This window comes from Mauremys reevesii, linkage group 3, assembly GCF_016161935.1.
Source record: "Mauremys reevesii isolate NIE-2019 linkage group 3, ASM1616193v1, whole genome shotgun sequence".
NCBI classification, from domain to species: Eukaryota; Metazoa; Chordata; order Testudines; family Geoemydidae; genus Mauremys; species Mauremys reevesii.
Window position 1 is genome coordinate 56,471,143 of NC_052625.1, and position 26,775 is coordinate 56,497,917.

The 26,775-nt window shown below is 45.3% G+C and overlaps 1 protein-coding gene across 4 annotated transcripts in view; it reads left to right on the forward strand.

Moving 5' to 3' along the window:
• Positions 1-26,775, forward strand: part of GALNT14 (polypeptide N-acetylgalactosaminyltransferase 14) — a 188,048-nt gene that overhangs the window by 118,251 nt on the left and 43,022 nt on the right. For all 4 annotated transcript variants that reach the window (XM_039532168.1, XM_039532166.1, XM_039532167.1 and 1 more), the window contains 4 exons: positions 40-138; positions 21,015-21,082; positions 23,512-23,577; positions 26,206-26,327. In XM_039532168.1, coding sequence (XP_039388102.1) covers positions 40-138; positions 21,015-21,082; positions 23,512-23,577; positions 26,206-26,327 — 355 coding nt within the window. The remainder of the gene's footprint in view (positions 1-39; positions 139-21,014; positions 21,083-23,511; positions 23,578-26,205; positions 26,328-26,775) is intronic.

Consider the following 26,775-nt stretch of genomic DNA (forward strand, 5'->3'; position numbering starts at 1 on the left):
AGAACTTTAGTGATACCCGTATCTTTTCCAACTTCTCAGATGTACTACTTTACACTATCGTCCAGATCTGCCATCAACAAGTATCATCATCACCTTCCACAATGAAGCCAGGTCCACCCTGTTAAGAACTATCAGAAGGTAAGACAGACTCATGCAAAGGAATATGCGAGTGCAGCACGTTTTTTTTGATCCTGCTCCAAAAACGTGTGCCACTTTCCTCACAGTATGCCAGATATTCCTTCACATTTCAAAAAAGGTTAGACGTTTGTATGAATAATAAAAGCATTTTCAGCTACGCTTACCAGGGTAAAATTACAAAGGCTACTAACCCAGGTCCTAAGATGATCGTTAGCTGAGGATAGCATGAGATCTGGCTCCTGTTAAGTAGTTTTGCACAAGGAGGTGCATTATGGAGTGGCTTCCTTTGCAGTATCTGCCAATGGTCACTGTCGGGAGCAGGTCACCAATCTAGATGGATCTTGGGATGGCAGTTTTTATATTCATTTGACTATCAACGCTGAGCTGTGTTTTGCCATAGTCAGCAAGGGATATCTGTGGCTTTGCAGAGGTCTGCTTTAGTATCATTTTTTGAGCTTCTCCAGTGACTCCTGAAGGCCACATGGGATGCCAGCAAGGAGAGTTAACTGAGAAGCTCTGATGATTCACAAAGAGGCTGCATTTTCAAGGACAGTTTCTGAGCTCTTCTAAATGAGCTGTGGAGAGGTCTGGGCACATGGCCATTCTTCCATTTGTTGGTTTGTTCTTGGCTGTGGTTTACTGTATGGGGATATAGTATATTCTTCATTTTCACTGCAGGTTTTCTAAAAGAAGCTTTGAATTCCAGTGTGGGTCTACATAGCTCTTTGCTGTGGAATGGAAAGATTTCTTGTAATCTATCCACACCTTCTGTCCTGAGGGTTAGATCTGTGCACCTTATCCAGTGGCTTATCCCATAGGAATGGTCAGATGCATTCAGTCCTGTTTCCATAATAAACATTTGACAGGTGGATTTCACACTCATGTAAGTGAGGGAAGGGTATAGACTCATCAAGTTTAAGGCCAGAAGGGACTACCAAAGCTTCTAGTTTGACCTCCTGTATATTGGGGGGGAGGGATAGCTCAGTGGTTTGAGCATTGGTCTGCTAAACCCAGGGTCGTGAGTTCAATCCTTGAGGGGGCCTTTTAGGGATTGGGGGCAAAAATCTGTCTGGGGATTGGTCCTGCTTTGAGCAGGCAGTTGGACTAGATGACCTCCTGAGGTCCTTTCCAACCCCCTGATATTCTATGATTCTATATTACAGGAGGTCAACACCATCCAGCCACCCCCATCCCAAGCCAATAACTGGAATTAGACCAAAGTATTACAATCCTCAGGAGACTAAACTATTATGTGTCCCAGACAGAGAACAGGAGGGATCAAAATTCACCAATGCCTCAGACCCCTGCAATGGCAGGGAATTGATTGATATCACTGCCTGGAGCCAGGCAATAGTCGATGCACATATGCAATTCCTGTTCATTCTTTGATGGGCAATAGAGCCTGCAGTTCAGGCCAATGCGGCATAAACTTCCTTCTCATAGTCCTGTACCTTGGTCATTGTGGCCTGCAGCCCCTCCTGCTATCACAGTCCTGGGCCTCTCAGGAGCTGAGTCTGCCAAATGTGACTAATTGTACTGGCTTGGTGACATGGACAAATTTCCACACCTGCAAATATTTCTTTACGGCCACTCCAACTCAGACCACATCCCCAGCTGCTGTAAATCAGCAGAGTTCCACTAACGTCTAGACAGCTAGGTTGATTTACACCAGCTAAGGACCTGGCCCCAGGCCTGCACTGGTGAGAGCCACGGACGTTAAAGAGCCCTTTGCCATCAGACATAGGTTGCTGACTGGGGGCCAGATTCGTCATTGCTTGCTAGACATTTCCTTCACCCCTCTGAGCACCTGATGGCTTCATCTGTCTGAGAGCAGAACCCTTTCTCGGGAAGACATGTGCATACTAGGAGCAAGTTTGACCGTTCTGCAACTGAATTCCTGCTTTCCTTTATGGCATCACTCCCCATCCCAGCTCCTTCATGTCTCACCTCATACTGTGTCACTACCTCCCTTCGTCTGGGTGGATCTAATAGACACACAGCACCGTCTCTCTTCACTCTGTACTGGCTCTTGTTGAGTTCATTTAGATGGAATACAGGCCAAAGGTGTTAGCATAACCCAGTTACTGTCCAACATTAAACAGTGTTAAACAAGGCTCGGGGCTTGGTATACAGAGATCTCAGCCTCCTTAGTACCAGTAAAGAGCTGCTGGACTAGAACGCTGGGTCTGCAGAGCCTGGCACAGCTGATGTTCCCACATCCCCACCGGTAGGCCTCAGAGAACCATATGCAAGGAGCACTGGGGAGATTAAGTGTGTTAGGAAGAACCGCTCAAAGGGACCATAGCAACAGCAGCCTGTGACCATCTGATGGGCCCAGGCTTACTATTTAACCCAGGAGGGTGCCCCAGGAAGTTGTCTGAGCAGCCATGCAGACTTCTGGTTTGCGGGGCTCTAAACCTTGCCTTGCTTGCTGATCTCCAGTCTCTGACCTGGCCTGACTCTGATCCTGGCTCTTGCCTACTGATCCTGGCTCTAGCAATTACTCTGATCCCTCCACACTGACTACTGCCTTGTGACTGCCCTGGGCTTGGTGACAGCAGCCCAGCAGTGACTGCTAGGTCAGACTGCCTATGCCTAGGACCCTTACAGTACCATGGCGAATGTCCCATTAAAATCTTTCTAACCTTTTACAGATACCAAAATAGATACAGAATAGATACAGAAAAGAAGGAAAAACGTTCATTTTAACAACATTTCCTGTTACCTTTCCCTTTAGCTGGAGAGAGTTGTGGACGGGGAAAAAACCCATGTTTGATAGTCTCTTAGAGGATATCAAAGATGGTAATAACTGTCCTTGGGGAGAAAAGAGAAGAAATTAGTTGAGAAGGGCTGGCAGTGTTAACATCCAGTCCCATTTCATCTCAGGTGGTTGGGATTCCGCTGGAGTTGGTAAGGGTGGTGATGTCATCTGAGTCCCTCACTCTCTGGCCCACTCTGGTCAGGACATTCCTCAGGATTAGGATGAAGATGGTCTGGAGTCCCAGAAGACAGTGGGGGTGGCAGCCATGATGGTGATGCTCGCTTCAGTAGCTTCTGTTTGTTCTTTCCTTATTTTTCCTCTGAAGTCTTTCTTTAAGGACTCACAAAGGGATTGATGGGTGCAATAGCCCATCCCCTCATTATTTTGTCCACCACTTAGGCCTACTATCTGACACACCAATTTTGGTTCACAAATTCCTGATTCCACATGTTCTGTTTTTACCAAGCATGATTTTAACATATTCCTTGAACCCTATCAGTGGGCCCTTTTGTTTAGACTAATTTAGTCTGTCTCCTTTTTGTACCTTTCCCCATCAACATTTGTCACTATAGGGTACTGTGACATCTCACATATTTTTTACAGCTGAGCTCACAATTAGAGTAAATTTGTAGGCTCATTTATCACAACATTTCTGACCTGAGTTTGGACCGATCCAAGATCCAGCCCCCCATCTTTAAAGCCAACAATGGGCAAGGCTTAGTTCTCCGAGACCACCTCCCTGCCACTATCATGCATGACAGGAGGTCTCCAGGGGGAGGCACTGTGCAGTTCCATGGTACCTAAGGTCAAGATCAACCAACCTCTTGCCACTTTTAAGGTCTGTTGATGAGCTCCTCACTTCAGAGTGGCTTTCCCCAGTAATGGAGAAGCAGAATGATGCAGAGGTGTTACTCCTGGGAGACAACCTCTAGGAGTGATGATGACATGTGAAAGTGTTAGGATCACAATATACTCCTCATATTGTGCCTAGCTACTGTGGTGATGGGTACATACACATGTAGACAGCTACAGTCTGTTTATTATAATTATGGTTGGATTAGAAATGCAAAATAAGTAGATTTCTCTCTTATTCCTTGTTCCTCTGTCATATTTTTCCCATGGGATTGTCCCTGATTTCCATGTCATTAACAGCCCTTTCATTTATCCTTTTTTTTGCTTCTTCATGGAGATGTTTTGTTTGATTAGGTTACTTTGATTCCACTCTTGAGTCATTGTGATTTCACTCACGGCGTCTGTCCGGGTAGCTCCTCCTCCCCTCCCACATCTCTCCATCCAATCTGGCTCACATGTTTTAGCTGGTGATGTGCACCTCCAGGGTTGGTTCTAATTACAGCACCTGCTTGTCACAAAATAACCTTGAAATGTTACTAGGGACCTGTGGGTATTTCCTTTCTAGACACAGTGCAATGGCCTGGAACGGTCAGTTTTACTATTTGTACTGGATCAAAACCAGGGCTGGATAAACGTGGACAGATAAAACAAATTAAAGGTGAAGCAAACCCAACCCCAAACTCCCTCCCCCCGCCCCACTTCCTTGGGGTGGGTTCCCAGAGCTCTCCTGCGCTGGTCCTTGGGAAATGACTGGCTAGGCCCGTGGGATTGGCTCCTGGAGCCAGTGCTGTCTGTTCATGTGGCTTGTGATGTTGAGGTTGGGTTCAACAGACTCAGTCTGGATTCAGTCCCGAATAGGCTGCCCAGCCATAGACCAGACCCTGGGGGCTCCAGCTGTTGTTAGGAAAGAGGACTGCTGACTCAATTCCTGCCCTACCTCGGCTCAGCTCCAAACATGCACACACCTGCATTTCCTGCCTGCCTTTGGACCCTGTTCAGATCTTGTATCCTCTTAAGCCTTTGTAGGCTAATTTATCCAGCCCTCTGGTCTGTTTTTTCTCACTCAGCAAATGCTTGGCTTAATTAAATCTTACAAATCTCTGTTCCATGACATCGGTAACATCTTGGATCATTTTTTTCATGTGACAGTCAACATGAAATCTATCTTAATACTACTTTGTGCTTCTGTAGCAGCTTCCATCGAAGGATCTCAAAGCACTTTATGTGCAATAACACTACTAGTCATACCTAGCTCTTGTATAGCACTTTCCATCAGTACATCTCAAAGTGCAAAGGAATGTAATTACAGGCAAGTCACATCTTAGGCGCATTTAACATGCGTGAATTCCACTTTGCGCGGTTGGCAAAAATGGGGAAAAAAAGAAAAATAACAATATAAAACCTGCATATGTAGTGCGGGCGATTCTGCCTGCCATTCAACTCAATAAGTGTTTCACTATACGCGGTTTTCGCTTTACGCGCTATCCGTGGAATGGGACCCCCGCGTAAGATGAGACTTGCCTGTATCATTATCCCCATTTGTCTGATGGGGAGACTGAGGCACAGAGAGGTGACCTGACTTGCCCCAGGTCATCCAGCAGGTCAGTGGTAGAGCCTGGAATAGAGAACCCAGATGTCTTGAGTCCCAGTTGAGTGCTCCATCCACTATCTTTTTGAATTAAGCCTCTCACTAGCACTGTGAAATTAGTACGCACTCTCCATCCTCCTTTTATAAATGGGGATAAAGTGGGGCAGAAAGAGGTTGTTTGACTTGTCCCGGGTCACAGAGAGAATGAATGGCAGTCAGGGAGAGAACTCTAATCACTAGGTAACACTGCCTCTTTGTTTCACTGTTTATCGTCTCTCTACCATGGATTTCTTCTTCCCTGCAAAGTTATTCCTGAGCACCGCACAGTGCCTAGCACAATGGGATCCTGGTCTTTAACTATGGTTCCAAGGTGCTGTAGTAATATAAATAATAATTAATAATATTTTGTGCCTGGCTAGGGATCATAGTGGTGCGGCTTTGGCCCTGAGTTTGGCTGCCTGGCAGTGAAATAAGAATGACCACTTCCAAGAGTCTTCATAACAAATCAATGGGAATCATCATCATAAGCACGAGGAACAAGAATGGGAAAGAGAAATTGCGTCTTGTAAAATTCACAGGAGCGGGACACATCAACCAATCGGAGCATGTTGCATGTATGTACTGAAGATGAGCAAACAGTGGGAGAAATTTACCGTTAATAATCTTTTGAATTCAAAAGTAAGTGTCAATTTGACCCTGTTTGAGGCCTTTTCCATGGACATCTGAGATCCCTACTAGTTTGAATCCTCATCTAAAGTGGGGTTTTAGCTTGAATACTTAATATTCTCTGTGAGCAAACTTTGAATTGGATTGTAAAATCTGCACATCCTGCTCAATCCTCAGTGGCATGAGTGTTGTGTGACTTCCGTCGCTACTCAGTGTGACACACCGTGTGGATGTCACACTTTGAACATCTGCAGTGCACCATTTGTGAACAATCTGCATCCCGAGAATTAGTCACTGACAAAAATTAGAAGTTCATGTTGAATAATTACTAGGTTCAGGAAACTCATGGTCTGTTCCCACACCATTTGCCAACAGGGGAAAAAATGGAAAAAATCATTGAATCCATGATTCTCTGGGAATTATTTTATCAGCATTACTATATGTGAACATTTCAGGGACTAGGTAGGTTCTTAGGGCCAAAGCAAAAAAACAAAAACAAAAAAAGGAGGAGGATGGGAAGGGAGAAAAAAGGCGCAGATGGGAAGAAAGATGGCATCGTCATTAAGGGTATATTTCACTAGGCATGAGGAGACCTGGGTTCATTTCCTGGCTCTGCCACATGTTTTCTATGTGACCTTGGGCAAGTCACTTACTCTCTGCGCCTCAGTTCCCCAGGTGTAACATAGCACTGCCCTACCTCACAGGGCAGTTGTGAGGAGGATAAATACATTAAAGATTGTGAGACATTCACAGACTATGGTGATGGAGCCATATGAATACCTGAAAACAGAGAGAGTGGAAAAGAAATTGGAACCCCTTTGCAGCTGTCTGCCCTACTTGCCATCCTTTATTTCCTTTCCCACAATCTTTTCTTTCTGATCTCTCCCTCTGCCTCCTACAAACTTGAATTAAAAAAGAAAACTCCATGTCATTTTGCTGCCCCTGCTGCCCTGCTCCTCCCTAGGGAGAGCTGAAGGAGCTCCACAGTGACGCAGCAGTTATTGGAGGGTAAAGAGCAATGCTGAAGTGAAGGAGCTGGACTCGACAAGGCCTGGGTCGACCGTAAAGGCTCTTAACAGTGATTACTGGTAACATCTTACCATCATGTAACCCTGTCTATCCAGAAGGACCCAGAGGTGCTTTGCAAGTGCATGTGGGAATACTTCCTGCATCTCCCACTGAAGTGCAGCCAACTCTGGGGTGGAGCATTCTGTGCTTTATGGGCTTGATCCTGAGAAGCATCCACCAAAGTCAATGGTTGCTCACCTTGCAAAACAAAAAATTGAAGATAAATCCTGCATCCACCTGAAACAATGAGGGGGATTTTAGGAGACACAGTGGAATTCCCCAGACTGGAATCTGACCGGAACAGCAGGGTTGATGGGCCTATGCCTGTAAAATGGGTCACATGTCATCTTTAATGAACCCAGGTGATCAGGACCTCTGGTTTATGTCTCATCCCAAAGATAGCTGGGGCAGTCTGGGAAGTTTTAGAATCAGCCAAACTCTTGTAAGAACTCAGTAGGACAGGAATTGTGAAGTGCCAGTGACTGGCAGCCTGCCAGGTGAGGAATTGCTGCAATGTATGATACTGTAGGCAAAGCGTCCAAGCTCGCTGGGGAGTTACTGTCCTCAGAGCTGCAGGCAAGGCAGATGCCAAACTGGGCAGCAAAAAAAGAAGCAAGGATGCAGCAGGCTAATCCAGAGCCTGAAGTGAGGAAGGAAAGGAGTGGCATGCTGGAGTATTATCTCTGCATCCACCTCCCTGCTGTGTCCTGTTCTAACCTTCCCAGAGCATGCTCTTAATTGGGCTGCATTCTCCAGCCAATGGATGGGCTGTCCACCCATTGCTGAGGAATCCCGCTCAGTCTCATTCTTGTCAATGTTGCAGGACAAATTTCAGTATCTTTTATGTGGCATTTTATCACTAGGGAAATTTTCTTCCTGACCTCCACAGGTGATCACTTAAGTGATCAGCTTAAGTCTTGAAGCCTCCTACTGCAAAACAAGCCCAGGAAATAAACCAATAGAACTCCACTGGCCATCACATATAGTCCTCAGCTAAAACCCCTCCAACGCATCATCAGGGATCTACAACCCATCCTGGACAATGATCCCTCACTTTTACAGGCCTTGGGTGGCAGGCCAGTCCTCGGCCACAGACAACTCGCCAACCTGAAGCATATTCTCATCAGTAACTGCACACCGCACCATAGTAACTCTAGCTCAGGAACCAGCCCATGCAACAAACCTCGATGCCAACTCTGCCCACATATCTACACCAGTGACATCATCACAGGACCTAACCAGATCAGCCACACCATCACCGGTTTATTCACCTGCACGTCCACCAATGTAATATACGCCATCATGTGCCAGCAATGCCACTCTGCTATGTACATCGGCCAAACTGGACAGTCCCTATGTAAAAGGATAAATGGACACAAATCAGATATTAGGAATGGCAATATACAAAAACCTGTAGGAGAACACTTCAGCCTCCCTGGACACACAATAGCAGATTTAAAGGCAGCCATTCTGCAGCAAAAAAACTTCAGGACCAGATTTCAAAGAGAAACTGCTGAGCTTCAGTTCATCTGCAGATTTGACCCCATCAGCTCAGGATTAAACAAAGACTGTGAATGGCTAGCCAACTACAAAACCAGTTTCTCCTCCCTTGGTGTTCACACCTCAACTGCTAGAAGAGGGCCTCATCCTCCCTGATTGAACTAACCTTGTTATCTCCAGCCTGCTTCTTGCTTGCATATATATACCTGCCTCTGGAAATTTCCACTACGAGCATCCGACGCAGTGGGTATTCACCCACGAAAGCTCATGCTCCAATACGTCTGTTAGTCTATAAGGTGCCACAGGACACTTTGCTGCTATTCCTTTGGGTAGTCTTAATTTGTCCAAACTAACATTGTTGGAAATGTTATTTTATTCATGTAATGCCTTTAACTCACAGGTCTGCATTGGGGGAGCTGCTGATGGACACTGTTCCAGCCAGCAGTTCTGGGAGGCTGTGACCCTAAGCACCCCGCTATCCATGCCCTACACACTGCTGCAATGATAATTGTACAACATATGCCTTGTGAGTTATCATTTGAAAACTAATAACACTCTGGTCAATTATATGATTGTGGAACATATGTGACAAGGCTGCCTGTGGAATTACAGATATCTTCTGCTATTATGTTTTAAAGTCTGTATTTGAACAAAGTAGAAAAAAGGTCTCCCCAGGTCTCAAATACAGATGAAGCAGGGTGACCAGTGACTATGGAATTGCAATTTACACATGTGGTAAACAAAACCATCAAAGCTCACAAGGTGACTGGGGAATCTACATGTCTGGGTCAGAAAGGATCATGTGTGTGCTTGTCTAACCAACCTGGTCATCAGGCAGAGGTATTTACATAAAAGGTAAACAAAGCCATCAAGCCAACAAGGGGAAGAGGTAATGACTCATCTATCAACAGGGGATGGAGACTGCACCCTTGGGAAGACTTGCTGCTTCTTTAAGCAGGGTCAACGAACTGTAAGAGAGATGCTTTTAAGAGGTTTACTGAGCTATTAAGAGAGGGGCACCTAAGATGACAAGGGAAACCAGCACCTCATACTTCTGTGGAAGGACCTGAATGAGAGACAGCTAACCATGCTGGACCAAGAGTGAGCCAAATGATCTTAAACAAGTGGTGTAAACTGATGCGGTTCCACTGACTTCAATGGAGATACGCTTACACCAGCTGATGGTTTGGCACTGAACTCTATCACTCTGTTAACATCCAAGGATGTAACCAAATCAGGACAGGGCTCAGTACCATGTATAGCGTCAGTCTGATCAGAGTTTTAATGATGCTGTAACATAGGTCCCAATCGTGGTACATGGGATCTTACCTTTTTCTGAGGATCTAATCCCTCCTACTGCTAACATCTGGCTTAGACTCTGTCTCTTCTCATTGCATAGCACAGCTCCTTCTCTTGTATTTAAATGCTTAGGTTCCATCTTGCTCTCTTTTTTTCATTTCCAGAGCCAGATTTTCAATGATTTTACAACTGCTCCACCTTAGCCTTTAACCTCTGATGCGGTATGCTGTTAAGAATGCTTTCTAAACATAGACTCCTCGTGTTGGGAGATGTGCAGTTTTACTCCACTGTGAGGTCGTTATTTATTCTTTAAATCTGCAATCTGAATCTTCAGAGTTGGAATCAGGAGGCTTAATTATTTACCTCTTATTGACAACCCAAAAAACACCCTTGGGCAAAAATGTTGATATGAGCACTGCACATCCCAGATCAAATATTTAGGTAATTAATTAGTGGGTAGACTGTCATGTCTTTAATTTTCCAATACCCACAAGTAGAAGCAGGCCCCCTCTGGGTTGTTAACGCCCTGCAACCTCCCCTCTCCATATAATCTGGTGTGTAGCCTACAGTTGCTGAGAAAACTGAGTGGTGAAGCCATGCGTCCAATCCCCAGGCAGTATGTCGGTCCTATATAGAGGCTGTGCCATAGCTCAAATGGCTCTAATTAAAACAAGCCAGGTGTTACACTGAAACTATATAATTAGCACTTCGTGCTGACTATTTTTTTCCTCTCTCTTCTCCCCCCCCCAAACCCTGCCCATTTTTATAAATTTGCTAATCGTCTCTCACAGTGAGTAAATATACAGCTCTGCATGCACTTTTACCTTTTGATGTTAACATAAGAGAACTCTTGAATTACAAAAAGCTGGTGGGTATTGAAGAGAATAAAATGCGGAAGCTGCAGTGTAATCAAAGCTCATTATGGTTATTCTTGGTGTAATGTCTCTCTCCATCTCCTACATAATTAGTCAGTTTGGATTGTTGGAGCAGTTTATTTTAACGGGCACTGTGTCTCCTCTCTTGCTCTGTCTGATTTCAATAACCATGACCTCCAGCCTCTCCGGCGCTTTATGATGTTGTTGGGTTTTTTCCCACAGGCCCCATTATGTTGCCATGGAGAGAATTAAGGGTTCATAAATACAAACAAATCAAGGTCTGGAGTCATTTTTATGAACCAGCAAATATTAAGGGGTGACAAAAGTACACACCAGCAAAAGATGTAGGCTCAGGTCTGCAAATACTGGCCCATCTTGTCTGCATCCACATTTTGCCTGCCTCAGTGTTAATTTTGCACTGATAATTATATACAGGTGGCATTTCAGACCTAATTCTACAAACACTTACTCCAAGGGTAGGCAACCTATGGCACGCATGCCGAAGGCAGCACACAAGCTGATTTTCAGTGGCACTTTCACTGCCCAGGTCCTGGCCACCGGTCCGGGGGACTCAGCATTTTAATTTAATTTTAAATGAAGTTTCTTAAACATTTTCAAGACCTTATTTACTTTACATACAACAATAGTTTAGTTATATATTATAGACTTCTAGAAAGAGACTTTCTAAAAACGTTAAAATATATTACTGGCATGCGAAACCTTAAATCAGAGTGAATAAATGAAAACTCGGCACACCACTTCTGAAAGGTTGCCGACCCCTGACTTACTCTGTCATGGGCATAATGAAGAGAATCCCTGGAAAATGCAAGTGACAAAGAAAGATGGAACCTACGATGAAAAGATAGGGTCAAATTCTGCTTGGTTACACCAGCATAATCTTGATTAAACCCAAAGAAGTCAAGGAAGCTACATTGGTGTTAATTCAAAGTAACAGAAAATAATCTAGCCCTTATTCGATAACTGACTGGGTAAATTCACTAGGATAAATCCTGAGATCATTCCCTTTGATAGCAATGGGTGTTTTTGTGTGGTAGGAATGAGTAAAGACCTTGGGATTTGACCCAAAATACTTTGATTTGTCTTGATTTTTTTCATTGCAATATATTTGCCTGTATTTGATTTCAGAAAGAAAAGTGTCTATAAAGAAGAGGTACTTCAAAGAGAGGCAAATCACCAAGTGCTTTTACGTGTAAAAAGCAAAAAGAAAAAGAACCAAAAAAAAGCAAGCAAGCCGAGTGAAGATCTGGGTAATAGAAAAGCTGGCATTCAGTTTTTAAGAGTGCCTTATAGAGTATCTGATGAAATCCCTGTAACACCGAAAAGCTAACGTGTTCAGTGTTTATGTTTCCAGTCGTTCCTGCAAACTGTCACACTGGGGGAGTGTATAATCTGCTGTGTTTTCAGTGGTCTCGGTAACTTATTGTCCGATTAATACAACTCAGGTTGCAAATGTCTGTCAGGAATAGTGAATTGGGCCTTGCTGGGAAGTGAATGCATTTTCTCTTGGCCTCTTGGGGAAGTAACTTACTCTTCTATTACATTCAGCCTTTGTTGCACAACTCTTTATACCAGTGGCAGATGGTTGTTACTGGGCAGGTTTTTAGCAGTGCAGCCAAGAATTCCAAAGCGGTAACGTTTAGGGCCTGTAGGCATATGATTCTGATTCATCACACACAGTGGGTTTAGACCAGTGTAGCTCTGCTGACTTTCAGGAATTTCTTCTGATTTACTGGTACACTTGTGCAGGCGAATGGAGAATCAGGCCTGTAGCACCTCGGCAGTGATGTAGGTCTTTAGCTAAGCAGTTTTGGGACTTGGATGGGAAACTTCCAGGGATAGGGCCAGGTGTTATAGGAAGTGATGTGGGTAATTCAGTGGGGGTGCCCTGTTCTGTGAGTTACAGTGCTGTGGATGGGTGCAAGGGGAATGCGGTGCTGCTGGAAAGTGCTGTCTTTCATAAAGAGGTAAAAAATAAGGTGATATTAGGGCACATTTGGCAAGAGTAGACTCGTTCTGGCCAGCCTGCATAGTGCTTCTCTAAAGTTCCCCAGGTGCTTTCAGTGGGATAATGTTTTCTTCCTGCACTGTCCTGAACAGATGCATAGTGATGCTGTCGCAGAACAGCTGCTGCATTTCAATGATGGCTGAAAATATATACATAAAATCTTCATAGTTTAATGTGATCTGCTCTGAGTGTAGCAAGCAGTGTCATTCGGGGCATGTATCATGTTCATGTATGACTCAGTGCAACTGCCACCACCCACCCATTCAAAAAATACACAGAGCAAATCACTGCCAAACGGGTGGTGAAATCCTGATCATTTTAATGCTGGCTTAAGGGTCGGGTGCTTTTTTTGGAAGCCTGACACTCGTGGTTCTTCAGATTGCATTCATGGTGGTCAAGCTAAAGCTAAGCAGGGAAAGAATTTCCTTGCCTGTGGACATTTTTGGAGATTTGGAAGAAATTTCCCATTCCAAATCAGGGAAAAATGTCGAAGTCTCAAAAATGTTTGTGAAAACGTGAAGAAAAAAACTTCAGGCCAATCAAAATGTTTTTTGTTTCGATAATTTTGAAACATTTTGTTTTGATTTTGACCTTTTTTTATTTAACTTTTTTTCTTAAATAAAAAATTAAAATTAGCTGGAAAGTTAAATGGAAAGTTGAAAAACGGGATTTTTTTCATTTAAAAAAATGTCAAGGAGACCTGAAAATTTCTTGGTCGCTTTTTTTTTCCCCCAAGTTGGGGAAATTTGTCTAAACTGACCTTTTCCAGTGACAAGCTTTGGCCTTGACCAATTGGTATTTTCCAGAAAAAAAAAAAGTTTTGTTGAAAAACTCCCTCTAACGTTACTGTTTCCATCTGTGGTACCCATACCTGTATGGCGTGTGTGATGTAATAATCCTGTAGCGTTCCATGGTCTGGTACAATCTCCTCCCAAAACAACTGGGCATGAAAACATCACCAGTCCTGAGAGCATCCCATGGCTTTTGGTTATGCTACCTATGTTCAGTGTAATAATCAATTTGATTTGATTTGCTTGCTGCTTGTCATTGTCTTGGGGTTAGCTGGTGTAGGAGGCAGTACTTGGGGGAACTGTTCCATAATATCTTCCAGGGCTCAGTAACGTAGCTAGTGGGGAGCAAGGGGAGCGGCTGCACATTCTCCAAAAGCGGCACCTTTCCACGCAGCCAGCACTGGGCTCCGGACTTGGAGTCTGGAGCTGGGTTTTGCGTGCGGCCGCCGGCTTGCTCTTGGCTCCGCGCTGCTCTCCTGCATCCCCAGCCCGGCTTGCTCACTCGCTCTGGGGCTGCAGGCGGCAGCAGGTGGTTGCCTGGCTCTCCGGTGATGAGGAGGAGGAGGCTCAGTCCCGTCCACAGCTGCCCAGCTCGCTAAGCCGAGCCCCGCGGCAGCGCAGCCCCCCAGCGCGGCGGGGGTAATGGGGGCTGAGGAGCAGCAGCCCCATTGGCCCCCAGCAACCCCATGCAGAGCGAGGCGGCCGCACGGCAGGGAAGGCAAACACCTCCTGAGCCGTCCTAGGTGAGCTCTCGCTCCTGGGCTGGTGATGCAGGAGGCCGAGACCTTCCCTCAGAGTCAGTATTGAACCAGCGCCGAAGCATGATGCTCAGGGGACACTGTGCCGCCATCTCTCAGAGGAAGCTTAAAACCAACGTCCTGACCACGTGTGATCACTAAAGCGTCCATTTCCTCACTGCTTAACCCTCCTGTCCTGGCCAGCGTGGGCGATTGCATCCTGCTGACCCATCTTGCCCCTGCAGTTGTGACAGGAGGAGACATTTTTTCACTTTGTCGCCTCTGTCACACCATTGTGGTGCAAATTGGCTGCCAAGTTCCACCCCAGAAGTAGCTGCATTTCAGGCTGGGATGAATGGTCTCTCTGTCTGTACGTATGTATTCTATAAAGCACAACACATGAAGTGCATCAATGGCAAGTACTGGTATCCTGCTGGCATGATAGCCAGGGCACCATGATACTGTGTTGCATTGTTTGCATCTTTAGTTGTGATGATGCCTCACTGCAGGACACTATTGCATGTCCTGGGGCACAGTGATTATGTGACACCGTCACAATGCACTACATTAACATGCAGCTCTTTAATGGCTCATGCTCATGGGACACAGGACATTTATAACAGTAGAATCATAGAACTGGAAAGGACCTCAGGAAGTTTTCTAGTCCAGTCCTCTGCACTCGTGGCAGGACTAAGTATTATTTAGACTGTCCCTGACAGGTGTTTGTCAAATCTTTATTAAAAATCTCCAGTGACAGTGATTCCACAACCTCCCTAGGCAATTTATTCCAGTGCTTAACCACCCTGACAGTTACGAAGTTTTTCCTAATATCCAACCTAAACCTCACTTGCTGCAATGTAAGCCCATTGCTTCTTGTCCTATCCTCAGAGGTTAAGAAGAACATTTTTTCTCTCTCCTCCTTGTAACAACCTTTTATGTACTTGAAAAATGTTATCATGTCCCCTCTCAGTCTTCTCTTTTCCAGAATAAACAAACCCAATTTTTTCAATCTTCCTTTATAGGTCCTGTTTTATAGATCTTGAATCATTTTTGTTGCTGTTCTCTGGACTTTCTCCCATTTGTCCACATCTTTCCTGAAATGTGGTGCCCAGAACTGGACACAATACTCCAGCTGAGGCCTAATCAGCCTATTACTGTCCTGAGACCTACAGGTGAAGCGACAATCCAACTGTATGGAAGCAGGAGACATGCATTCAATTCCCAGGTCTGCCAGTGACTCCCTGGGTGACTTTGAACAAGTCACTTAGTCTGACTGTGCCTCTGTTCTCCATCTGTAGGTACGTCTACATTGGAGCTGGAGGCATCATGCCCAGCTGGACAAGACATACTGGTGCTAGCTCAGATCAAACTACAGTGCTAAAAATAGAAGTGTAACGGCATGAGCACCAGGAGAGGCTAGTCACCTGAGTGCTTATCAAGGGTTTCAGGTGGCATCACACTCAAGATGGCTAGCCCCTTGCATCACTGTGGCTCTGTTTCTATTTTTAGCACACTAGCTTGATCAGCGCTAGCACGGGTATGTCTACACAAGCTGGAAATTACACCTCCCTTTTCCAGTGTAAACATACCCCAAATCATGGGGATACTTCCTTTCGTCCACCCTCTGTAAACTCTTTGTACTCTATATGTACAGCTACTAGCACAGCGGGCCTGACTTCATGTGAGGCTTCTAGGCTCTACTGGACTTGTTATTAATAATAATTAATATGCCACCAAGAAATAAGGAAACCATTCACTGGAAACCAAGCATGCAGCTCTACAGTAGGCACCTGTCACTTGGAAGTTAACACGGCTTCCAAGCTTTCAGTTTTCTCACATCAGGACATCCAAGGAGACCTCGACAGAACAGCACAAAAGCCACAATCTGGTGGGCAGAGCTCCTGGTGACTCTGAAGCCCAGCTGGTGCCGACGGAGGAGGTGGAGAAGGAAGGAAAAGGGGAGGAAAGGGGGATGTTTTTTTCTCGTGGTCTCTCTTCAGCAGTGTCTTTTCTCCGCGAGCAGCGGCAGCCCGGGGAATGACTCTGCCGCAGCTGAGCCGCCACTCTGCTCTGGGGGCGAGAGGTGACAATTACAAACTACTGTATTCTGTGATTTACTTTCTAGAATCTAAAGTATATCTAAGTATAATCTAAAGTTCTCCTGTGAAATGCCGGCTGTGCAAACCCTTCCGTGGCTGGATCATTCTTGTGTTTTTATTTTAAGTACAAATAAATATGTATAACAAATGTAAAAGTATGTAATTAGTAATTTGATATGTTGGGTGGTGCCTTTTTGTATATGTTCGCTCCCCCTGATGTTAGAACCTGGCTACGCCACTGCCAGGGCTGATTGGTGCACATGGAGGTGCAGGTTGGGGACAGAGGTTACATTGATCATCATCACCCATTAACATGGCATAGACTGATTATGTTCTCCAAGGTGCTGGCCTCTCTCCATGGGCTGGTGTGGAGGGGATGGGGATGGGCTCATGGCCTCACCTCCCCTCTCCCCTTTCTGAGTCATTTGTTTCACAGACGGCGCAAGGGCACATTAGCAGCCTGTGGTGGGGGTGCTTCTTGCCCGTGTCTGTTTCCTCCCCCAGCACCAGAGCAGGACACAATCTGGTCCCTAGTCTCTCTTTATTTCCCCTCGGTTTGGTACCTTGGAATCTGCTCCCACTTCCCTCAGGATAAAGGTAATTCCCTTGACGTCCACAGAGTTACGCTGGGGGAAAACTGGTGTCAGTGACCAGGGATTCAGGCCTAACTTTCTTCTGCTGTCCTCCAGTTTTACTTCAGTGTAACTCCATTGGGCCTGATTCTCCCCTGTTCTGTCTCCCTAACTTAGAGCAGCTTCCAGGCTGCTTTTAATTTTTAGCACTGATGCAGGGCCCTTAATGGATCCTACTCCAATGGAGGCTAGCTAGACTCATGCGGCACGCCGCCCCTCCCTAGCCCCTGCTGCCCACAACGTGCTCCCTACTCGTAGAAGGGAGAGCACACCAGGCTTAAGGCTACTACTAGTTACCGTAGCATCGGAGCACTTCTCAGTCTTTAATGTATTGATCCTCACAACACCCCCATGAGGTAGGGCAGTGCGGTGTCCCCATTTTAACGCAGGGGGATCTGAGGCACAGAGAGGTCAAGTGATTTGTGAAAGATCACACCCGGAGTCTGTGGCAAAGAAGGGACTTGAACCCAGGTCACTGGCTAGAGCTCTAACCACTGGGCCATCTTCCCTCTAGCGACGGTGGGGAATTTTCTGCTGGTGGCTTGCAGCCAGTTCCCAGGTGGAGTGGTAGTAAGGGGCAGATCTGAGAATACAACTCACTCCATTGACTTCAGTCAAGTGACTCCCACGTTTTGCTGGTATAAGTCAAAGCAGAACTAGCCCCACTCATGTTTCCCTCCTACCAGGTTAGGCAGCCCTATGCTGCACTATTTTCCTCTCTCCCCCACCATGCTCAGTTGTCTATTTCTTTATTTTGCTGACTCTTTTACAGTTCTTCTTTTCCTGCTGGTTCCCCGAAGTCTGGTTTCCAGGTGATCAGTGCCCGTTAACTATTCCACCGAGTGTGCTATTGCTCTCCTGTCTCTCTGTACTGACGCTCAGCTGCAGTAATTTGCTGAACTCAGCTCCTGCATTTGGCTTTCTTAGTATTTTTATGACAAACCTATTAATAATAATTTTTAAAAAAAGATACTTGACAGGCAGGAACAGCACGTGGAAATGCCTGCATGCAAACTCTGGAGGGAGGAGGGGTGGCCAGACACTTTTGTTAATGCTCTGTGGCTGTGTTGGCGGCTGGCATTTGAAACGCTGTGTTGTCTAACCCCCTGGGGTTAAAAAAGGCCAGCAGCCCTGGGGGGCCTTGTCCGCATTGGTGCAGCTCCCACCTTTGCAATCCCTGGGGGAGCTATTGCCACAGAGTGGGTGGGAATATTCCCCAGATAACCTTATTGTGCACCAGGGCTGCGATCAAGGCTTTAGTGTCACTCAAATGTCGCATTTACAGGCTCAGTCCTTAGCTTGTGCAAACTGGCGCCCTACACTGATTTACACCTGGCCCTACAAGGATTGAGACCAGCTCCGCTCTCACATTCACTGGTGTAAATCCAGACTAGCTCCCTTGAAACCAGTGGAGTTACTCTGGTTTTATACCCGTGGTGCTTTCAGTGGAGTTAGTGATTGCAGAATTTAGCTCACTGTGTGCAATTCAAAGGCAGGGCCGCCCAGAGGATTCAGGGGGCCTGGGGCAAAGCATTTTCAGGGGCCCCTTCCATAAAAAAAAAGTTGCAATACTATAGAATACTATATTCTTGTGGGGGCCCCTGCGGGGCACGGGGCCTGGGGCAAATTGCTCCACTTGCCCCCCCTCTGGGCGGCCCTGTTCAAAGGCCTGATCCTGTGCAGGGTTGAGTACCCCCAGCTCCCATTGATCTCAATGAGAGTTGAAGGTACTCAGCACCCCGCAGTATCAGACCCTCCGTAAAGGACAAGGTGGGTAAGGCATCACTTCCTCATACAATGTTGTGCCCCCTAGGAGAGGGTGAACTTATTCTGAACCCACCTGAACACTGTGGGTTTGAACGTTCAGCTTGAACAGCTACCAGGTAGGAGAGACTGCAGCAAAGGGTTCAGAGAAAGAGAGGCAAAGTGTAATGAACAGACAAGATGGGAGCAGAGCAGAAAGGGACAGAGAGTAAAGAAATTATAGGGAGTGTGAAATAAAGGAGTGGTGTGTGAGAGGGAGATTGTAATGAATACAGTGGGCCTGATTTTTATCTCATTGTCAATTTCACCATACACAACAGACCGACAGAAAAAAATATTTCCATCGATAATTTAAATCTATAAACAGGCAAAGGAAGAAAACGCTGCTTGACAACTTATTACACTTTGATTTAAGGATATTTACTTTGCATATGTTGACATGTGATGTTGACAATTTGTGTTTTAATGGTTATAAAGCCTGAACTTTTTTGAATCTCAATATCTACTGTTGTTAAATAATTATTGTCTAAGCCCTCTAATAATTTCCCACAACTGTGAAAATTTAAATAGGTACAAATAAAAAATGCTTAAAACCCATAATTTTGCATAACTGAAAATTTAAACTGATAATCTAAAAAGATGTTTACAAATAAACATCCATTTTATCCCCTCAAAATAAAAAAAGTAAATTCTGCCAAGCCTACTGTGGCACTCTGTACCTCAAAGCAGCACCCTGGATCCTACATTCACCCCGTCATGTAACTATGATGTATTTCATACAAAGCATGCCATATAAGATATCATAGGAAACATATGTTAAAATATACATATCATTAGTGTGTATGAAGTTATGGGATTTTGCTGCATGGTTGTTACTGAAATATGTTATAAGTTTGGGAATCGTCCATTGCTAGTTCTCCACTGACAACAAAGGAGGTGATCCAAAGGATTGAATGACCATTAATCCACAGGGGAGTTGTAAACCAAGGGATTTACAATTCAGTAAGAGAAGCACCACACAATGGGGATTGCTCAGCCTGTGACTCAACAAGGCACTCCAGGCATGCCTGGGCTAGCGTCTTTCCAGGGACATGGACAAAGAGTATAAAATAAGGGACAGTGGCATCGTGCTTTTACCTTTCTCCTCCCCGACCTACACTGGAAGCAACAAGAATGCTGGAAAGACAAAGACCTGAACTGAGGAGACTGGTTCCAGGCTTAAAGGGAAAGCCTGTGTATTAAGGACAGTAACCTACCTCCAATATCCAACGGACCCCAACATCTTTTTATTTACATATTATGATGGGGTTTTTTGTTATTATTTTCTCTAGAGTCTGAACTTGAACTATACCTTGACCAAGAAATTTGAACCTTGACAAAAAATAATTGGCTGCTTATCCCTGTTCTATACGAACAATCAATCCATCATTGCCAGTGCCCCTTCAAAAAGTCAAGCCTGACTCCTTTCCTATGGGCAGGTTTTTACACTAGTATAATTCCATTGACTTCACTGATTTATACTACTGTAAGCGAGGCGAGAATTAGGCCCTGCATTTCTAATGACAGAACATGTAGATGGTATAATTAAGAATAGATTGTAGCTTTCATCCCCATTTCACAGTAACTATACTCCTGGAGGGGAGTTTAAACTATCACCTCCAGCTTCTTTTCTTTTATTAAACAAACCCGCTGTTATCCTCTCTGCAGCCTTTGAAACACAGTCAGCTCACAGTAAAAAGAGGACTTTTCCTCCCATGCCTGTGAGGTTTGAAAAGATGGGTTTTTGACAGGTAATTTTGCTTTGTGTTGGTCCCATTGCCAGTAACCTAACATTAGTTCCAGGGGAGGGGAAGGGATTTTAAGAGGGTTGTACAGCCCCATGTGAAACTTAGCTTGCAATATGCATGTTATTAAACATACATTTCCCCCGTTCCTGTTGAGGTTAATGGCAAATTGCTTCCAGGCTTTGCATGGCTGGGCCAGAGAGGGGAATAGGAACTCTGCGCTCTTTAGAATAAGTAGATGTGACTTCAGGTATCTGATATGTGGGGACTGATTTCCTGTACATTGCTTCACGGGGACATCCATTATCTACCTCTGTACTGGAAACCTGGCCTATTTTTTGGTTCTTGTCAAAGGTCAGCTCCCACCTTTCCCCATCTCCTAACTTGTTTAGCTGCTCAGGTACTAGCATGGACTTTCTCTTTTCATTCCTCAGTGTTTTAAACCGCACCCCTGTGTACCTGGTCCATGAAATCATATTGGTGGATGACTTCAGCGATGACCGTAAGTGACTCTCCATATCTTAACCACCAGGAGACAGACTGCACACAAGGGCACTGTGCTGGGTTGGGATGACAGAATAAGCAAAGGGATGGGGAGTACACAGCCCTATGTTGGGTGATGGCAGTACGTGGGAGCTGTATTATCTTTCCCATATAGCCCTCTCTGCAATGAGCTTGGGATTCGAGGGTGTGGGGGTGGGCATGGATCTAGAGACAGATTCTTTAAGCTGGAAGAACTTTGTATATCTCATTTGCCTGTTTATGCTGTCTGTTTAATTTTTATGCTTTAACTCAGCATAGACAGTACAACGAGGCTGGTCAGCTTCATTTTCTGTTTATAGTCAGTTTCACTTTCTGGTTTCCATTCACTACAGGGCATTGGTTGAAAATCTGGCTAAAATGTAGGCTGTGCATTAGGAAGCTCTGAGAAAACCCAATGGCCAGTAGAGCCACATCCACAAGTTGTCTTTGGCTTAAAAAAGCTCTAATTTAAACAAATAAACTTTGCCATGCAGAGTTTGCAGTAAAACAGGATGGGAAATTCATTTTTCCAGCCTGTGAAAATTTTTGAGCTTTCAAAAAACAATTCCAAGCAGGATGTGTGAACAATTTCAAAATGTTTTTTGTTTTTTTTAAATTTTGAAACAGGAAATTCATCATAAGTGACCCTTTCCCCTGAAACATTTTGGTTTTGAAGAATCAGCATTTTCCAACCCCCAAACCTTTCATCGAAAAATTCCCATCCAGCTTCAGTTTGCAGCACATATGTTGCCACACGATACTGGTGCATGAGACTCTGAAAGTCACTGTCTAAAATCAGAAGTAAAACTGACTGGTCTGTTTTCATTTTCCATGCGCAAAAAGTATGTAAGTACAAAATCAATACCGCTGTGTGAGAGTCTACCAGTTTTAATAATCTAAGGTGTTGTTAGGAAGGAAATTTTATTTTTTGAAAAGATTTTGAACCACAGTTCACACTTCTCTTTCTACAAAGGGTGGGGTTGCAAATGCTGCATGAGAATTTCAAATTCCAAAAGAGAGGATCTGTTTTAAGTGAAACCAAAAAATCATTTCTGTTCACAGCAGGCCTGATTCTGATCCCACACCAGTTTTACACTTGTGGTGTTCTACTGTGCTGGATCTAATTCTCAGTTACACTGCTGTAAGTCCAGGACACCTTTTGATTTAAGTGGAGCTATTCTGGATTTGCACCATTGTACCTGGGAGGAGAATCTCACTTCAAAGGAATAACTCCTGATTTTCACTGGTGTAAGGGAGAGAGATTCAGATCTATTTAGTGACCATTTGTAGCATAGTGAGCCAGCTACAGCTGTGTCATGAAATGATGCTGTAAATTACACATGGGACCTGATTCTCCCTCCATTACACCCATTTTACACAGGGCCACTCTGTTGAAGGATGTGGGCCAGATCTCAGCTGGTGTAAATGGGCATAGCTCCATTGACTTCAGTGGAATTACTCTGATTGACCCCAGCTGAGGATCAGGCCCAGTGGTGTTACACTGGTGTGACTGAGTGGAGAATCATGGCTGTAGAGTGAAGTGAATAAGAGAACAGGTTTAATTGGTACAATGAATGCTCATTGCATCACTTTAACTTGCACACCAAGGGGCTGCAAGGTGTAGCAGAAAAGCAACTAAAAGGAGGATGTAAAATACACTTATACCCATTTTCCAAGCAATTTACTCTCTACCTGCCAACACTCAAAGGCTATAAATAGGGCTGGTTGAAGTGCATATTAAGCACAAAGAGTCCGATTCTGATCTCACGCTGCCATAAGAGCCTGATCCAAAGCCCACTGAAGTCACTGGAAAGACTCCTGTTGAATTCAGTGAGTTTTGGATCAGATTCTATATCAAGAGCAACTACACTGAAATCAGTGGATTTACACTGATGTGAAACTATTGTGACTGAGGTACGAACCAGGCCTGGATCTTTTCAGTCTGCTGGAAGAGATGAGAATAGGTGTGATGTTTGAGGGATAGAATAAACAAATGACAGTTAGTTGGCTAAAAAATATAAGGCACTTACCTTCCTAAAAGCAGAAAGTTGTTGGGCTAGATCTTCATCTGCATCAGAGCTCCACATGGGACAAGACGGAGAGAGGAAGCAAAGGTGGCTGTCAGTCACCTTTGCACTCCCCTTAGTTCTTTAGGTATCAGAGGTCACTTTGGTGCCTGCCTAACTTAGAGCAACCTCAGGGCTGCTCTACATTGCACCCAGCTGCAACAGGCCCCAAGGAGCCATTCTACAGCTGGGATTGCCAGAGTGCAGTAGTGCTCCATTTATCCCTTCCTTTCACCTTTGCCATGCCCTTTAGGCCACCCAAGGGTTTTCTTGCCTCATGAGGGAACAGAGACAATGGGGGTGAACACTGATGTGTTCTGTGCCTCTGTTTGTGTTTCCAAAGCTGATGACTGCCGTTTACTGGGCAAGTTACCCAAGGTGAAATGCTTGCGCAACAGGCAACGAGAAGGTAAGATCCTGTTGGTGAGGACACAGGTGGGTGGCGAGAGAGAAGGAAGTTCCTGGAGGTGGGGAGAGAGCTGGATGCCCAGTTGAGTTGGCAGGAGTGACTGTGTTGGGGTGATGTGGTCACAGGGAGCTCTGCCGGACTTCTGCAAATATCAGTGACTCTTGGCTCCCAGGGGCGAGAGCACTAATAAAAAGAGATGTTCAGAAGGGCCAGGAATCGAAATGGATTCCCCCCCACTCAAAGAGATTGGACCTATTAAGATATCCAATGAGGCTCAGCTGCAGCTTATTAGCCAGAAAATTAGAACAGGCAAAACAAAGCCCGGGGACTTCTTTTTAAAGCTGTTTGTTCTAATGAAACAGACGAGATCAGCTCCTGCTGCCTCCATGGGAATTTAAAAAAAAATGTAAATTAATTATATTTTAAAGATTAAGAAGCTCTGTAAGGAGGATGAACGTATGCCTTGGGAGGCTATTGCTGGCGACCTCCGGGTACACTTTGCCATCCAGCCCCAGAATCTAAATGGCTATTTTCTAATGCCGCTTTACAGTATTAAATAAAATAAAATAAAATAAAAGTAAATCAAAGAATGTTTTTAGTGGCAAGCCAAAGGCATGAGCTATAGGGATTTTGTGGAGTGGGGAGATAGGGAGGATGGGGAGTAGAGGGGGTTTATCTGAGTATTCTCCTGCTTGGCTGGATTTGCTATGTTAGACTGGGGTGAATCTTGAGTGGCCCCTTTGATTTTAGAGAATTTCTCTGCATTGACACTGGTCTAAGTGAGTCACAATCTGGCCCTCTCTCTATATCTGTATCTGGATTTCTGTCTGGCTTTCTCCCAGCCAAACTGTGAAACCTCACCACATGCACTCCACATACAGATATGCTCCTCCATGGCATCAGAGTGTCCTGACCCAGTGGAAATGGGTTCTGCTGCAGATGCTGGTATGTAGGGAGTCATGATTTGGGAACCCAGCCCAGACAGGTCACATCCACTTGTACACCACAGAGTTATACTCCATCGAGGCTCTTTGCACGCTGCCTGTAGGCAGCTGGAGCAAGGGTGTGATGGAGATGGTAGGCCCCTAGCTAGATGACAGAGCCTGGAGCTGCCATAGACGTTGTAGAGTGCAGTCTGGAGGGATCCTCCATTCTCCAGTCCACAAGGATATCCCTAGTAAACCACATAGTCACTCAGGTTGCCCCAGGTTCCAGGGTTTGGCCTTCTGTCTGTCTCTTGCTCTTGCTCTGACTCTTGGGGTATGTCGCAGTCCCTTTCCTCCAGGTTCTTGTAACATAATTATCAATGGACTCCTTCTGCCTGTCCCTGCAATGCTGCTTCTTGCCTTTGTGATCTTCTATTTCCCAGCATCCCTCAGTTCCTTGTTGTCTCCTTTCATCCCACCACCACTAACACCGACAGTGCTATTCCAGCACCGCCTCCATTCTTGTGTCCCCATTTAGTGCTCTCAGCTATCCTTGGTCAAGGTGCAGGCCCTTCCATTTGTGGAGGGTCCCTCCATTTAGTTAATGCTGCTGGTAATTGGCAAATGGGCAGTGTGCTGGAGGAATGAGCGGGGAGGAGCCATTTGACTGGTAGATATCACATACACAGAGACAGTGGAGAGATGTAACTGGTGGAAGGAGGGCTTCGTGTTCATCTTTAGAGATCAAAAATTAACCAAACAATCCAACCCTAAATCTGCGTTTCTGAGTAGTTCCCCATGAACTGTAGTATCACAGCTAGATATTCCCACTGTATTTACCTGTCTCTTTCTCACATACACAAATATCCACCTCCTACGTCTGCCAACAGCCAGGTGGGAGTAAGTGCATTATAATGGACACAGCAGGCTTGTTGCTCCTTGGGACCAGCACTTGAGATGTCCCCCTCCTTGATAAAAGATACGTTTCTGCTGAGCATCCTGAGCCGATGACCTTTGTTGCCACAGAGGGCAAGACATCAGTGGGTCAGTAGATGGACCCAGCAGTGGGAAGTCAAGATGAATTTTAGGGATTAGAGAGAGAGACCTAATATGGATTGACACTACAGTTACAGACAGTCCTCCATCCCTACACCTGGCTTCCATGGACATAAGTGGGACCGTCACTGGTGGATCCAGTGAACGTACAGACCGAAACCACAGACTTACTAAGGAGACCCACTCACTCTATGTGGCGGAGGATGGATGGGGGTTGTTGTTGGTGGTGGTGGTGTGATAAAATATTTCTTCAAATTCCCCTCTCCTTTGTCACTGCTGTTACAGACACATTCCAAGCTGAATTAAATTTGCATTAGATTATTGTATCTGTGGGGGTTACTGAAGCATTTTAAGTCTTGTTTTTTCCCCAGGAAAGTGGCAGCAGAAATAATTGCATGAATTAAGAATTGGTGTAAATGCCATAAATCAGTAATCTAAATGGCCCCTTAATTTACTTTAATGACCTTGGACAATGAGGGAGGTGGCTTGTTCACACCAAACTCCAGGTATGCACATGTGGGATGGAGGATGGGTCGGGGCTCAAGGGTTCTGTGTGTGTAGAATGTGCTTCTGGGGAGTCCACTAAGCCCCTTCACAGAGACGCATGCAATCTGTGCTGCACCTGAGCTTGCGTGTATCTGAACAGGTTTGATCCGGTCCCGAATCCGAGGGGCAGACATGGCACAGGCAGGAGTCCTGACCTTCCTAGACAGTCACTGTGAGGTGAATAAAGACTGGCTGCTGCCTCTCCTGCAGAGGATCAAAGAGGTAAGTGTCTCAGAAAACCAAGTCACCATTCAATTAGCACAAGTCTTGGCAAAATCCACCAATAGCTTCTCTTATGGCCAGTGGTGGACATAGGGTGACCAGACAGCAAATGTGAAAAATCGGGATGAGGATGGGGGGTAATAGGTGCCTATATATGAAAAATCCCCAAATATCGGGACTGTCCCTATAAAATCGGGACATCTGGTCACCCTAGGTGGACATGTGTCGGAACGTTCAGGGCTGACCCTCAGTGAGGTACCTGCCAAGTTTTTCTTTCTCTAGCCTTTCTTTAGCATGCATTAGAGTTTTCTCTCTCTCTCTCCTGCTCCACTGGTGATCCCAGTTGGCCTAGTTCATCCCTGATGTACTGCCGCTGTAGTCAGAAGGATTACCCTGGCTGTGCAATAGTGAGTCAGTCCCAGCAGATGATGGGTATGTTGCAGAGACA